Source organism: Panthera uncia, chromosome B4 (assembly GCF_023721935.1).
Source record: "Panthera uncia isolate 11264 chromosome B4, Puncia_PCG_1.0, whole genome shotgun sequence".
Classification (NCBI taxonomy): Eukaryota; Metazoa; Chordata; class Mammalia; order Carnivora; family Felidae; genus Panthera; species Panthera uncia.
Window position 1 is genome coordinate 33,643,732 of NC_064809.1, and position 13,393 is coordinate 33,657,124.

The window sequence follows — 13,393 nt, forward strand, 5'->3', positions numbered from 1 at the left end:
ATCACAGCTCCACTTTAAAATGACTTGAGAGCAGTGGCCAGAGGAACACCAGAAATGTAAGACTCTTGCTTCTCTCTTTAGCAAGAGTCTTGACACAAAAGCAATAAAAATAAATAATGTCAGGAGCGCCTGGCTGGCTCAGTTGGTAGAGCACCCGTCTCTTGATCTCAGGGTCGTTGAATTCAACAGAGCATGGAGCCTACTTAAAATAAAAAGTTTATTAAAAAAAAATTCACCGTCTAGATGTGAAGACTGACATATGAATAATTTCAGTATGATACAGAAAGCTTTAAGACAGGTATATGCACAGGATGATAGCGGAACCTAGAGGAAGAGAGAACTAATGGAGGGTAATGTTCATAAAGACCTAAAGAAAGCTTCACAAAAAGTCTGGGTGACACTCATAAATGCTGCAGAGAGTTTGAATAGAGTATGTAAAGCAAATTAATTCCTGTTTTATTTTGTGATTATAGCTGCTATTCATAGGAAGTAGAATAATTTTATTCTTCAATCAATACTGAAAGCTCTCGGGGGGCACCTGGGTGGCTCAGTAGGTTGAGCGTCCAACTTCAGCTCTGGTCATGATCTCACACTCTGTGAGTTTAAGCCCCATGTCGGGCTCTGTGCTGACAGCTCAGAGCCTGGAGCCGGCTTCAGATTCTGTGTCTCCTCCTCTCTCTGCCCCTCCCCTGCTCATGCTCTGTCTCTGTCTCAAAAATAAATTAAAAAACATTAAAAAAAATTTTTTTTAAAAACTGAAAGCTTTCTGCATACATTAAGGCTCTAATATAAACCAGTAGTCCCTCTATTAGCCCTACATAAAAAGAAACCAGAAAAGCAACTAAACAAATAACATGATCATAATATCAAGATTCTAACTGCCCCACGTTCCACCTCAACCCTTGTTTCAATCTCCTTAGGAAGCCCTAGAGGTCATCAGGGATAGTCTGTGAATGAACATACGCAGAGAGATACAACAGTGGAGTAATTAAAAATACAGTATTTGTAGGAAAAAAGAACTGGTTTGAACCCCAGCTCCACACATACCAGATGTGTATATCTGAAGGCCTTGCTTGCTTAACCATTAAAAAAAAAAATTTTAATGTTTATTTATTTTGGTGGCGGGCGGGGGGGCGGGGGGCGGTAGGGGCAGAGAGCAAGGAAGACACAGAATCTGAAGCAGATTCCAGGCTCGGAGCTGTCAGCACAGAGGCCCATGCAGGGCTCAAATCCATGAACCGGGAGATCAGGACCTGAGCCAAAGTTGGACGCTTAACTAAGCCACCCAGGCGCCCCTTTGCTTAACCATTTAAACTTCAATTTATTCATAAATGGAATATGAATGCCTTGGTAAGTTTTATAACAAAACTTAGATATAGTATTTATCGTGCTTAGCACAGAACCTTGTACATAGTAAGCAATCAATAAATTATGCTGTTTTTTCATTATTATTGTTTTTGTTGTCATTGTTTTTTTGCTACTGTTTTTGGTGTGGTGGTGGGAGAAAGAGTCACGTAGACTGAAAAAATTTTAAAACTAAAAGCAATTTGAAACAATACCCTTCCTTGGGTACAAAAAGGTTATTAACACACTTTTTCCTCCTTCCTCATCTCTCCTAAATAGAGGTATCACAAAACTGGAAAGTAAAAATCTCTCTTTAGAAAATTACAATAGTATAAGGGTGCCTGGGTGGCTCAGTTGGTTAAGCGTCTGATTTTGGCTCAGGTCATGATCTTGCAGTTCATGAGTTTGAACTCTGTGTCAGACTTTGTGCTGACAGCTCAGAACATGGAGCCTGCTTCGGATCTGTGTCTCTCTCTCTGCCCTTTTCCTGTTTGCGCTCTCTCAAAAATAAATAAACATTAAAAAAAATTATTTTTTTAATTACAATAGTATACATCAAACCAATATACAGCTTATTTCTGTGGGACAGAACTATAAGAAAAGTGTGTATTCTATAAATTTTTTACAATGATCATGACTTTGTATAAAAAATTTTTTTAATCTATTTGAAAATAATAAATCTATCTCCATTTTTTTTAAAAGACTGTTACATATAAATTGTGGTCTGCTGCTTCCTAGAAACTTGAGATTAGTGGACATTCAACAATCTCAACATGAGCTGTGAAATAATTTGAGTCAGATGAAGAGGATCTCCTGAATATCTTTTGTACATGTCCCTAAAACAAAGGGCAGGGCATATTAGAACACCATTAGAAATTGGTGTTTTTTTTTTTTTAAATCTTTTATTCTTTTTTTAGTATTAATACATGATAAACACATTCATAAAATTACGTAACCTAACATTCACCATTTTTAGGTGTGCAATTCAGCGGTGCTTAGTATATTCACGATGTGTGCAAACATCACCCCACTTTATTTAATTCCTGAACATTTCCACCATCTCAAAGAGAAAGCTTTTGACAATCACTCCCAATTCTCCCCTCCTCCTTCCCCTGGCAACCACTAATCATTCTCTGCCTCTAGATATGCCTATTCTGGGAAGTACATATAAATGGAATCATACAATACGTGACCTTTCATGTTTAGGTTCTGTCACTTCACATGTTTTCAAGGTTCGTCCATGTTGTAGTGTATATCAGCACTTTCTTTCTGTGGCTTTGCAGTAGTTCACTAAATGGATATACCACATTTTGTTTATTAATTCATCAGTTGGTTAACATTTGGGTTTTATCAATTGGTTGACATCAGTTGTTGGTTGACATTCATCAGTTGGTTGACATTTCCACCCTTTGGTGATTGTGAATATCCACATATAAGTTTTTGTTTGACCACCTATTTTCAATTCTTTTCAGTACATAGCTACAAGTGAAACTGCTGGGTCATGTAATTCTGTTTAATTTACTGAGGAACTGCCAAACTATTTCTCAAAGCAACTGTACCATTTTATATTCCCCCCAGCAATGTAGAAGGGTTCTAATTTCTCCACATCCTAACACTTGTTATTGACCATTTCATTTTTTTTTTTTTTTTTTATCAGTGCCATCCTAAGGAATGTGAGGTGGTATCTCATTTGGGTCTTTATTTGCATCTCACTAATGACCAATGATACTAAACATCTTTTCATTTGCTTATTGTCCATTTGTTTATCTTCTCTGGAACAGTGTCTATTTCTTTTTCCCACTTTAAAATTCTATTGTCTTTTTATTATTGAACTGTTAAGACTTTTATCTTTTACTCTTCAACAAAACAAAAAACAAGGGTGCCTAGGTCGTTCAGTGGGTTAAGCATCAGACTTTTGGTTTTGGCTCAGGTTATGATCTCACAGTCTGAGTCTGAGCCCTGCGCTGGACTCCAAGCTGACTGTGCAGAGCCTGCTTGGGATTCTCTTTCTCTCTGCCCCTTTCCTGCTCTCTCTCTCTCTCTCTCTCTCTCAAAATAGATAAATAGACTTTTAAAAAATAATAAAATAATATAACTAATTGGGGGCAAGGATGCTTGTAAAAAAGGTTGAGACTAAAGAAAACAGAGGAGGTAAAGTACTAAAGTAACCAGTAGTCTATGCTAGTTAATAATCTTATTTTTTATTTTTAATAAGATCTGCCATTAGTACTGTTCTTCATATGGATTCCTTTCCCAGGCTTAAAATGCATCTAAATGAGACCTTCATAACTATAATCTTATGGGATTTCACCTCTTTTGAATTCTCAGATTTTCATCAGTACAATGGTAATATAAAACCACTCAACAGTTCTGGGACTTTATCAATAATGAATGATAACAGAGTCCCTTTGCAACCAAATGCATCACATAAACACTGTATACCCACCAACAGCAGAAGTCATTAATTACTGATTGCCAGGAGATACTACTTGTCCTACTGAAGAATACAAACTACAAATAACACTTCTACATTGTTTCTCTATCTTATCCCATTGTTAGTAACTTTATTTTGGCTACCATCTACCTCATCATCTTCCTCTCCCTCTATTTAATCTAATCATAAAGTGCTAACTATATCTCAAAACATTTATTCTTAATGTATCCTAACATATCAAGATATATTTTTCCCTTCCTCTCAACATTTTCTGCTATCACTCTAATATAAGCAATCATTATTTTTCACCAAAGCCTCCTGTCTCTTTGATGCTGCAATCCAATTTAGAGATGAAAAATAAAAAAACATTTCACCAGTCAGCTAAACCAAAAACTTGGGAGTCATACTTGATTTCTCCTATTCTTGAAAGTAGTTTGCTTCTCATTGTTGGGAATTGTGCTATATAAATGGTAGTGACAAAACATTATAATCTCTGTCCCCAAAGAGTTTAAAATAGAGTTTAAAACCTAGTGAAGGAGACAAACACAGAAGAAGAGAAACTTATTTGGGGATTCATGGAAAGCTTCTTAGAAGACAGAGAATAACAGGGGTATCTGGCTGGTTCAGTTGGTGGAGCATGCAACTCTTAATCCCAAGGTTGTAAATTTGAGACCCACACTGGGTGTAGAGATTACTTAAAAATAAAATCTTTTTTTTTTTTTAAGTTTTATTTATTTGAGAGACAGAAAGAGAGGTGGGGGAGGGGCAGAGAGTGAGGGGGGGAGAGAGAATCCCAAGCAGGCTCCGTACTGTCAGCACAGAGCCTGAAGCAGGGCTTGAACTCACAAATGTGAGATCATAACCTGAGCCAAAATCAAGAGTCAGACATTTAATCGATTGAGCCCCCCAGGAGTCCCCCAATTTTTTTTTAATGTTTATTTATTTTTGAGAGGGAGAGAGCAAGCAGGAGCAGGGAGGGGCAGAGAGACAGGGACAGAGGATCTGAAGCAGGCTCTGTGCTGACAACAGAGAGTCCAAGGCAGGGCTGGAACTCAAGAACTGTGAGATCATGACCTGAGCCAAAGTCAGATGCTTAAATGAGCCACCCAGGTGACCCTTAAAAATAAAATCTTAAAAAAAGAGAGAGAAAGAAGAGAGAACAACAGAGCTGGATTTGAGCCCTACGTTGGGCGTAGAGATTACTAGAAAAAAATAAAATTAAAATAAAATAAAATAAAATAAAGCTGTATTTACCTATCTCTTTGCCAGAACACAATTCTAATTAGTCATGCAAATCCTCTAACACTTATTACAAAGGGATTTCTCTTTGCCATATAATTTTCTTTTATTAAATATATATATTTTTTAAATGTTTATTTGAGAGAGAGTGTGTGAGCAAGTGGGAGGAGCAGAGAGAGGGAGAGATAGAATCCCAAGCAGGCTTTGAGCTGTCAGGGTAGAGAGCCCAACACAGGGCTTGATCCCACGAACCATGAGATCATGACCTGAGCTGAGCTGAAACCAAAAGTTAGACACTTAACCGAATGAGCCACCCAGGTGCCCTACCACAAAATTTATATACTCAAAAGTTTATCTGTTTATTAAATCATCTCTTCAAGGAGTTCCATTTAAGAAAACCAGAAATAAAGGCTCATATAAAGAATAAGTTTATAAGGAGGGGAAAAAGGTAGTAAAGAAGAGTAGTAATAGTATAAAGTAACACAAAGTTCATAATTATCCCTATTGACTTTAGTACACTTGTTTATTTATTTGCTTTCTCAAAATCTCCAAATGAGAAACTAAGTATGGTTCAGCAGCTTTATAATCCTCAACCTTCAAAGCCTTGCAAAGTAGCTAAAAAGAAGGGTAATGAGGCATTGCTTAAGATTAAATCTTTTTTTCTTCACTATTGAAACTCAACATTTAAAAACTGGGTACTTGGAACGCCTGGGTGGCTCAGTCAGTGAAGCATCCGACTCTTGATTTCAGCTCAGGTCACGATCTCACGGTTTGTTGAGTTTGAGCCCCACATCAGGCTCTGAGCTGACAGCAAGGAGCCAGCTTCTTGGGATTCTCTCTCTCTCTGCCCTCCTGGCTTGCACTCGTTCTCTCTCTCAAAGTAAATAAATAAAACTTAAAAAAAAAAACAAACACTAAACTGGACTCTTTTTGTTAAGTGAAGAGGAAAAAACTGGAAAAGAAAGTTAACAGAATTATGCCACTAAATGAACCAATCACAGTGTGCCACCCCAAGAAGCAAGTAAAACTACCATTTTCTCAAAGAAATTGCATTTCAACGTTACAGAAAATAGTCAAAGAACATCAGTTATTCTGCTACAAGCAACCTAAAACAATATATTCTTGGGGCGCCTGGGTGGCTCAGTCGGTTAAGCATCCGACTTTGGCTCAGGTCATGATCTTGCGGTCTGTAAGTTCGAGCCCCACGTCGGGCTCTGTGCTGACAGCTCAGAGCCTGGAGCCTGTTTCGGATTCTGTGTCTCCCTTTCTCTCTGACCCTCCCCCATTCATGCTCTGTCTCTCCCTGTCTCAGAAATAAATAAACGTTAAAAAAACAAAAAACAATATATTCTTGTTCACTTTCCAAGGACATTTTCAAATTTTCATCTAAAAACCTCAAAAAAAATTGCTTCTAACCACCCCTACCTCCCAACTGAATTATTTAGAAGATAAGGAATGTAATTTCTCACGTTGTTTATTCTTAGTCTTAGAATCACATCTGCTCTCATTCTGTTCACACTCTACAAATTCTGTAATCTGTTTTTGTGCCGCTTCAAAAGACGTACAGTACAGCTGGATTCACAGAGCAGCCTACAATTACAAAGCTCTTCAAACAGAAGGGTTATTCAAAGGTCAGAGCGGTCTTAAGTGCTCATTGATAAGAATTCTCAACAAGTTAACTTATCTGTACTTCTAAAAACAGAAACTCTCATAGCAAGAACTGATTAAAAAAGCAAAAACAAAAGAACCATAATACAGAAGGTAAAAATTTTAATCCTCAGAAAGACCTTTGCTACTTTTTCTTTAGGGCTGTAAGCCAAAACAAATGAAATGGAAATTTCAAAACTTCCATCATGAAGAAATAAGGGAAAAGTTAACAAACTGAAATAGAATTTACTGTAAACATTTTGCTTTATTTTTAACAGCTTAAAGCTAACAAAAGAGTTAAGAACACTCTTTGTTCCCTTGATCAATAATTCTGTCAAATTACAACTTTGGAATAATATATTGCTCAGAAGTGAATTCAGACTTAATTGTTTTGTTCCTTGCTGTTATGGCCTTCCCTATCTTATAACTTATTTCTGTACTTGGAACATGACATTTTAATGAAGATTCACCAAAAATTTTGTGCTCTTATGTGAGAAGCATTAATGAAAGACTGACACTGACACTTTTACTCCTGGGGTCAATTCATATAAAGCAAAAACATAAAAATAGAGGCCTCTCTCTTAACAACTCCTGTTATTAGTGAAGAGTAGGCTTTCACTGAAAGATGAAAGACTTCTCTGGATAATACTTTACATAAAATCTACTGCATTGGAGAGACTAACATCTACAGGTAATATTAGAGCCATTCCAACAATCTAAAATCATTTTAGCACAAAATATTTATATTGTTGGAAATATTTTTTAGTTCCATTGACTAAAAAAACAAAAAGGAGTAACTTCAAGTGCTCAAAAACAAAACTAATTTGGATCAACTATCAGAGTTTAAATATGCACAAAGAATCAGAGAATTGTATCTTTAAAAAAAAAAAAATAGATAAAGCCCAGAAAGATTAAGTAACTTGCCCCAAGGCCTCTTAGCCTGCAAAGAGAACTTAGCCTGCAAAGATGTCAATAACAATAGGTAGCCCTTATGTGACTCTTATCATCTGCCCTTCTGAAGATTTTATTTATATTAATCTATTTAAACCTCACAACTCTGTGAGGTAAGCCTTATTATTATTTCCATTTAACAGATGAGAAAACTGAATCAACTGAGGAGGATAAGTAATCCATTCAAAGTCATGGAACTAAATTTAAGCTCAGGCAGTTTACCTCTAGGGACCATGCTTTTATAAATTACTTAACTACTTAACCCCAACTCTTAGGCTGAAGTCCCCTGGTTACCATACAGCAAGTTTACAGCAAGAAGCAAATAGAAAAGGTTATTCTTGGAATTTTCTTCAAGCAGTACACAAAACCCTTCAAATAAAACCCAAGCAAATAAACTGTTCAAATAAAAAGGGAAAGAGAGAAGAACCTGAAATATGGAGACAAGGGGGAATATTTTTAAATAAATATAAAATGAAATATAAATGTAACTTTGGTTTTGGTGATAGGAACAAAGTAAAAACAGCTTGCAGATCATTCAAAGAACCATTTTTAAAATGTGCAGCAGCTACTTTATTCTACCTGTATTGACTACATTTTGCTTCCTTCCCCCCCGCAGCCCCCACCTTTGGTTCACATCAGTTACAAATTATTCTGTCACTTCAAGCAGTATTTTACCCTGAGAGTCATAGCTGCTGATAAACTGAACTCCTTACAGACTTAACTTTCCCATCTGAAGATGCTTTGGCAGAACTCCATTCCCTCGTAAACTCATCTAGGGACTCACCTCCCCTAAGAAATACCAACAAACCTTTATCATTACTTCTCAGTCATCATGTAATATCTATTTCTCAAGTACTCCCCTTAAAAAATAAAAACAGATAATTGCTCTTCTAACATTCAAACAGGATATTAAAAGCCTCTTAGATCACTACAAATCTAAAATAAGAAAATGGAAAATGTGAAAGAAATTCCAGAGAAGTAATTTTCCACGTAATATGATGACCAAGACCCACAAAAAATATATTTTGGAGCACAATGCAGTAAATGCTCACACTCACATATAAAACATACAGATTTCATGAAACAGTACTTATCCTCATTACACTAAAATCATTTCAGTTGCAAAATCCACTTATTGATTTTAGATCACAAACTGTGTCACCTCCCACAGTATAAAAACTCTGTTCTAACAAATTCTTACCTAAAAGTTCCCAAAAGACAGTCTTCAAATATCCCTGATTAAAAACAAAAACCTTTTTGTGGCTTTCTATTCTTAAAATAGAAACAAGAAGCTTTAAGTCAAAGAGAAAAAAGACAAAAATAAATTTTATTCGAACTACTTAAATATTAAATATTATGGTAGACATCAGATGACATTTTCACCAATAATTTCTTATGTAATTTAAAACTAAATCTTTCATAAGTATTCAGTTTAGTACATGACATAGGAGAAAATAAAAGTGAAGCCTTACCACAGTGGATTTGTACTGCCCTTTTCAGGAGACAGACTTACTTCTTTCTAATGTAGCAACACAATCCCAGGAAATGAAAGACAGTGAGAAAGAGGAGGGAGGGAACAAGGGATGAGTCAGGGAGAATCGTAATATGCCAACGAATCTGTGCCCTACGTGCACTGCAGGGCAATTAAAAGTCAGAGTCAAAACGCAAAGGAATCATCAGACTCAGGAAGAGGAAAAAAACACACGCTCTTAAAGACATATCTGAAAACTTGACATTTGTAAAAATGTAACATTTTCACAAAACACTTTTATATCATTATTTCTGTGAGATAGAGAGCTAATCTTTCTATTTTCTAATTGATAAAACTGAAGTTCAAAGAAGTTAAATGAATTCCTCCCAAAACACAAGGCAGAGTTGGGGCCACAAATTCATTTTGTGATTTCCAATCCTGTTAACTCACCACTCTCTGGCAAGTAAAAAAAGAAAATAAAAAACCCTATCTTGTAATTCTAATGTCAATATAAACAGTAATAAAAAATTATAATCCAGTTTAACTCTGAAAAGCTAACTGCTAATTACAATTAAGATGTGTATTCCTAATTGAATTTATATTTCTAATTGCACCCCAATTAATCACCCCCTCCTTGTATCTCTGAACACACCTATCTCATAGCATGTAACATGCTACACATGGTTACTGACATTTATATCCTCTCAACCAGCTCTGAGCTCAAAAGTAGGACCTGTATTTTATTTAACTTTTGTATACTTAGCATCTAGCATCGTGCTTTATATGCTTTACTGCATATTGAAAATTAATCTCTGAAGGGCTTAAAAAGTATAGAAATTAACTTATTTAATTAATCTTCACCAACTCATTGTAAATGGGCTGACACTATTAATGATTGCCTTAGAAACTAGACTTTATAAATAAACTGAAGGATATTCGGGAAAATGATTCATCTAAGGCCATGTAATTAGACAGTAATAAACACTCCTAGGCCATACTCCTTCTCAAGGAAAACCAAGACAAAGTACACAAACTGGTGATACCTACAAGTATTGCTCCACGGAACAGGAGCCTCAGTTTCTATTCCACACAGACATTTCAAAGGAATTATAGAACTATATTTTGACCTCACATGATGGTGAGTATCAGTAATTAGGAATGATCAGAAGCAGATTGAGAATCTTTCACATCTAAGATATAGAAATTGTAACTATATGACTAATGTCCCAGTTTGAGGAATAATGCCCATGGATAAAGTAACTAAAAACAAAATGATACAGATCCTTGTAAAGCCTCAGCTTGATGTCATTTTAACTTCTGGTTTCTGGGAGACCAGTAAGAAGCCTGGAAATTGCCACTCCACCCTAACAACAAGTAAAAAAGCTGACCAAATGGAGAAATCTGTGACTCTGCTTAGATCTGTAAGAGAACTGAGGTCACAGAGCAAGCCGTTGCCCCCAAGACAGGAGTGACCAACAGGCAACACAGGAAATAAAATGTGCAGCAGCTACTTTATTGTACCTTAATAGAGGTAGAATATCTCACAGCTTAATAGAGGAGAAACTCATGAGCAGTAACCTCCCCAGGAACCAGTGCCTAGTTAGGGAAATGAACTGGAGCTTTCTAACTGCTGGAGGCTCAGGGTGGACAAAACTGAGAGATAAAACTTCAGAGAGCCTTTCAGTTTCCGGTTCTGCATGTAAGGAGCTTGAAAGTCACCACTCTACCCAAACCAGTAAAACGCTGAACAAACTGAAAAATCCACAACTATTCGAGGATCTGTAAGTAGAGAGGTGATGGCACAGGGCAAACTACTGCCCCCAAGACTGGAGAGACACACAGAAGAATATGGGGAATCACAGCTTACCAGGCTGGGAATTGTGCAGGGGACGAGCACTGAGGTAGGCAAACCTGAACTATAATTGATGAATTGCTGGAGGCTCAGTGTGGCCAACACAGAGTTTAAAACTCCAGGAGGACTCCCTCATAGGAAGACCCCTGCAATTTTGTGAGATTTACCTCCAGGAGACTAACCAGGTACTCTCAATAAATACCAAAGAAAAATCCCCTCATGCTTCTGACAGGAGGAGGAGGAAAAAGAACTATCTTGAAATACATCAGGGCACTCTGCTTTGTCCCCAAGAGAAACTAGTTAATCAGAGCCTAAACAACCTATGGGCAGAGAAATACCCAACTCCAGCCCACTCTAGCCATCTCATCCCACCTAATGGGGGAAGAAAAAACTGAGAAACATTTGTGAAGTTTACAGTGAGCCACAGGCTCAGTAAAAAGACTGACCTAATCATAGGACTATAAAAAATCCCTCACCTTTCCCCTAAGGCCTCTTTACAGCAGTTCCTTTCACCCAGTGCACCATGTCCAGCTATCAAGAAAAAATCACAAGGCATACCAAAAGGCAAAAACATAATTTGAAAAGATGGAGCAAGCATCAGAACCAGACATTACAGACGTTGAAATTACCACACTAAGAATTTAAAGCAATTATGATTAATAAGCTAAGGACTCAGGGGGGCGCCTGGGTGGCTCAGTTGGTCAAAGCGTCCAACTCTTGGTTTCAGTTCAGGTCATGATCTCACAGTTTGTGGGTTTGAGCCCCACGTCTGGCTCTGTGCTGGCAACATGGAGCCTGCTTGTGACTCTCTCTCTGTCCCTCTCTCTCTTTCTCTCTCTCAAAAATAAATAAATAACAACTTAAAAAAAATTTTTTTTTAAAATAAGCTAAGGACTCTCGTAGATAAAGGAGATAGCACGTAAGAACAATGTAAGCAAAGCGACAGAAATAATAAGAAGGAACCATGAGATCAAAAAGATCTGTAACGGAAATGAAGAATACTTTGATGGGCTTCCATTAGACTAGACATGGGTAAGGAAAGAATCTCTGAGCTTGAGGATATCTCAATAGAAACATCCAAAACTGAAAAGCAAAGACAACAAAGACAGGAAAAAAAGAACGGGATATCCAAGGACTGTGGAACAACTACAAAAAGCATAAATATACAAAATTAGAATATAAAAAGGAAAAGAAAAAGAGAAAGGAACAGAAGAAATATTTAAAACAATAATGTCTAAGAGCTTCTTCAAATTAATGTCAGACACCAAACACAGATTCAGGAAGTTCAGAGAACATCTAGCAAAATAAATGTCCCCCCACCCCCCCAAAAAAAACCCCACCCTACATCTAAGAATATCATTTTCAAACTACAAAAATAAAAATCAAAGAAAAAATCTTAAGGCAAGCCAGAGTTAGAAACATCTTACCTGTAGAGGAACAAAGATAAGAATTATATTGAAATTCACCTCAGAAACCATGCAAGCAAGAACAGAGTGGACTAAAATATTAAAAATGTTGAGAGAACAAAACCCACCAATGTAGAGTTCTATACATGTAAAATTACCCCTCAAAAATGAAGGACAAGCAAAAAATCTCAGACAAGCAAAAACTGAGGAAATGTGCTGTTAGTAGACTTGCGTTGGAAGCAATGTTAAAAGAGGCTTATTAGAGAGAAGGAAAATAATGTAAGTCAGAAACTTGGATCTCCGTTAAGAAAGAAAGAGCATCAAAGAAGGAATAAGTGAAGGTAAAATAAAAATTTTTACTTTTCTTATTCTTAATTGATATACCTGATAATAGTTTATTCAAAGCAACTCAATCATGTATGCGTACATATACAGTATATATATGCACATACACATATACATACATATGCATGCTTATATAAGTGAAATAAATGACACCAGTGATACAGAGATGACAGAGAGGAATTAAGATTATTTTGTTATGATAAGGTACTCACATTACTCATGAAGCAGCACAGTGTTATCTGAAAGTGAACTTGGACTAGTTGTAAATGTATATTGCAAACTCTGGGGCAAGCACTAAAAAAAGTAAAAAGAGAAATGTAATGGACATGTTAAGAAAGGAAAGAAAATGGAATCATACAACATGCTCAATTAAAACCACAAAAGGCAGAGAAAGAGTGGAAGACAAAAATGGGAACAAAGAATAAGGGCAACAAGTAGAAAACAATAACAAATATGCTAGACATTAATCCAATTATATCAATAATCACTTTGAACTTCAACAGTCCAAATACACCAATTAAAAGACAGAGTGGATCAAAAAACAAGACCCAACTATATTGTCTACAAGAAACTCTAAATATAAAGACACATACACAGTAAAAGTAAACAGATGGAGAAAAATATACCATGCTAACAACTAATCAAAAGAAATAGGGGCACCTGGCTGACTCGATAGGTAGAGTCTGTGACTCTTGATCTTGGGG

The 13,393-nt window shown here is 36.5% G+C and overlaps 1 protein-coding gene across 7 annotated transcripts in view; it reads right to left on the reverse strand.

Moving 5' to 3' along the window:
• The window catches only part of BCL2L13 (BCL2 like 13), an 87,820-nt gene that overhangs the window by 4,854 nt on the left and 69,573 nt on the right, over positions 1-13,393 (reverse strand). For 2 of the 7 annotated variants that reach the window (XM_049624836.1, XM_049624833.1), the window contains one exon: positions 12,902-12,983. The exons of the other annotated variants lie outside the window; for them this stretch is intronic. In XM_049624836.1, coding sequence (XP_049480793.1) covers positions 12,902-12,983 — 82 coding nt within the window. The remainder of the gene's footprint in view (positions 1-12,901; positions 12,984-13,393) is intronic. 7 annotated transcript variants of the gene reach the window in all.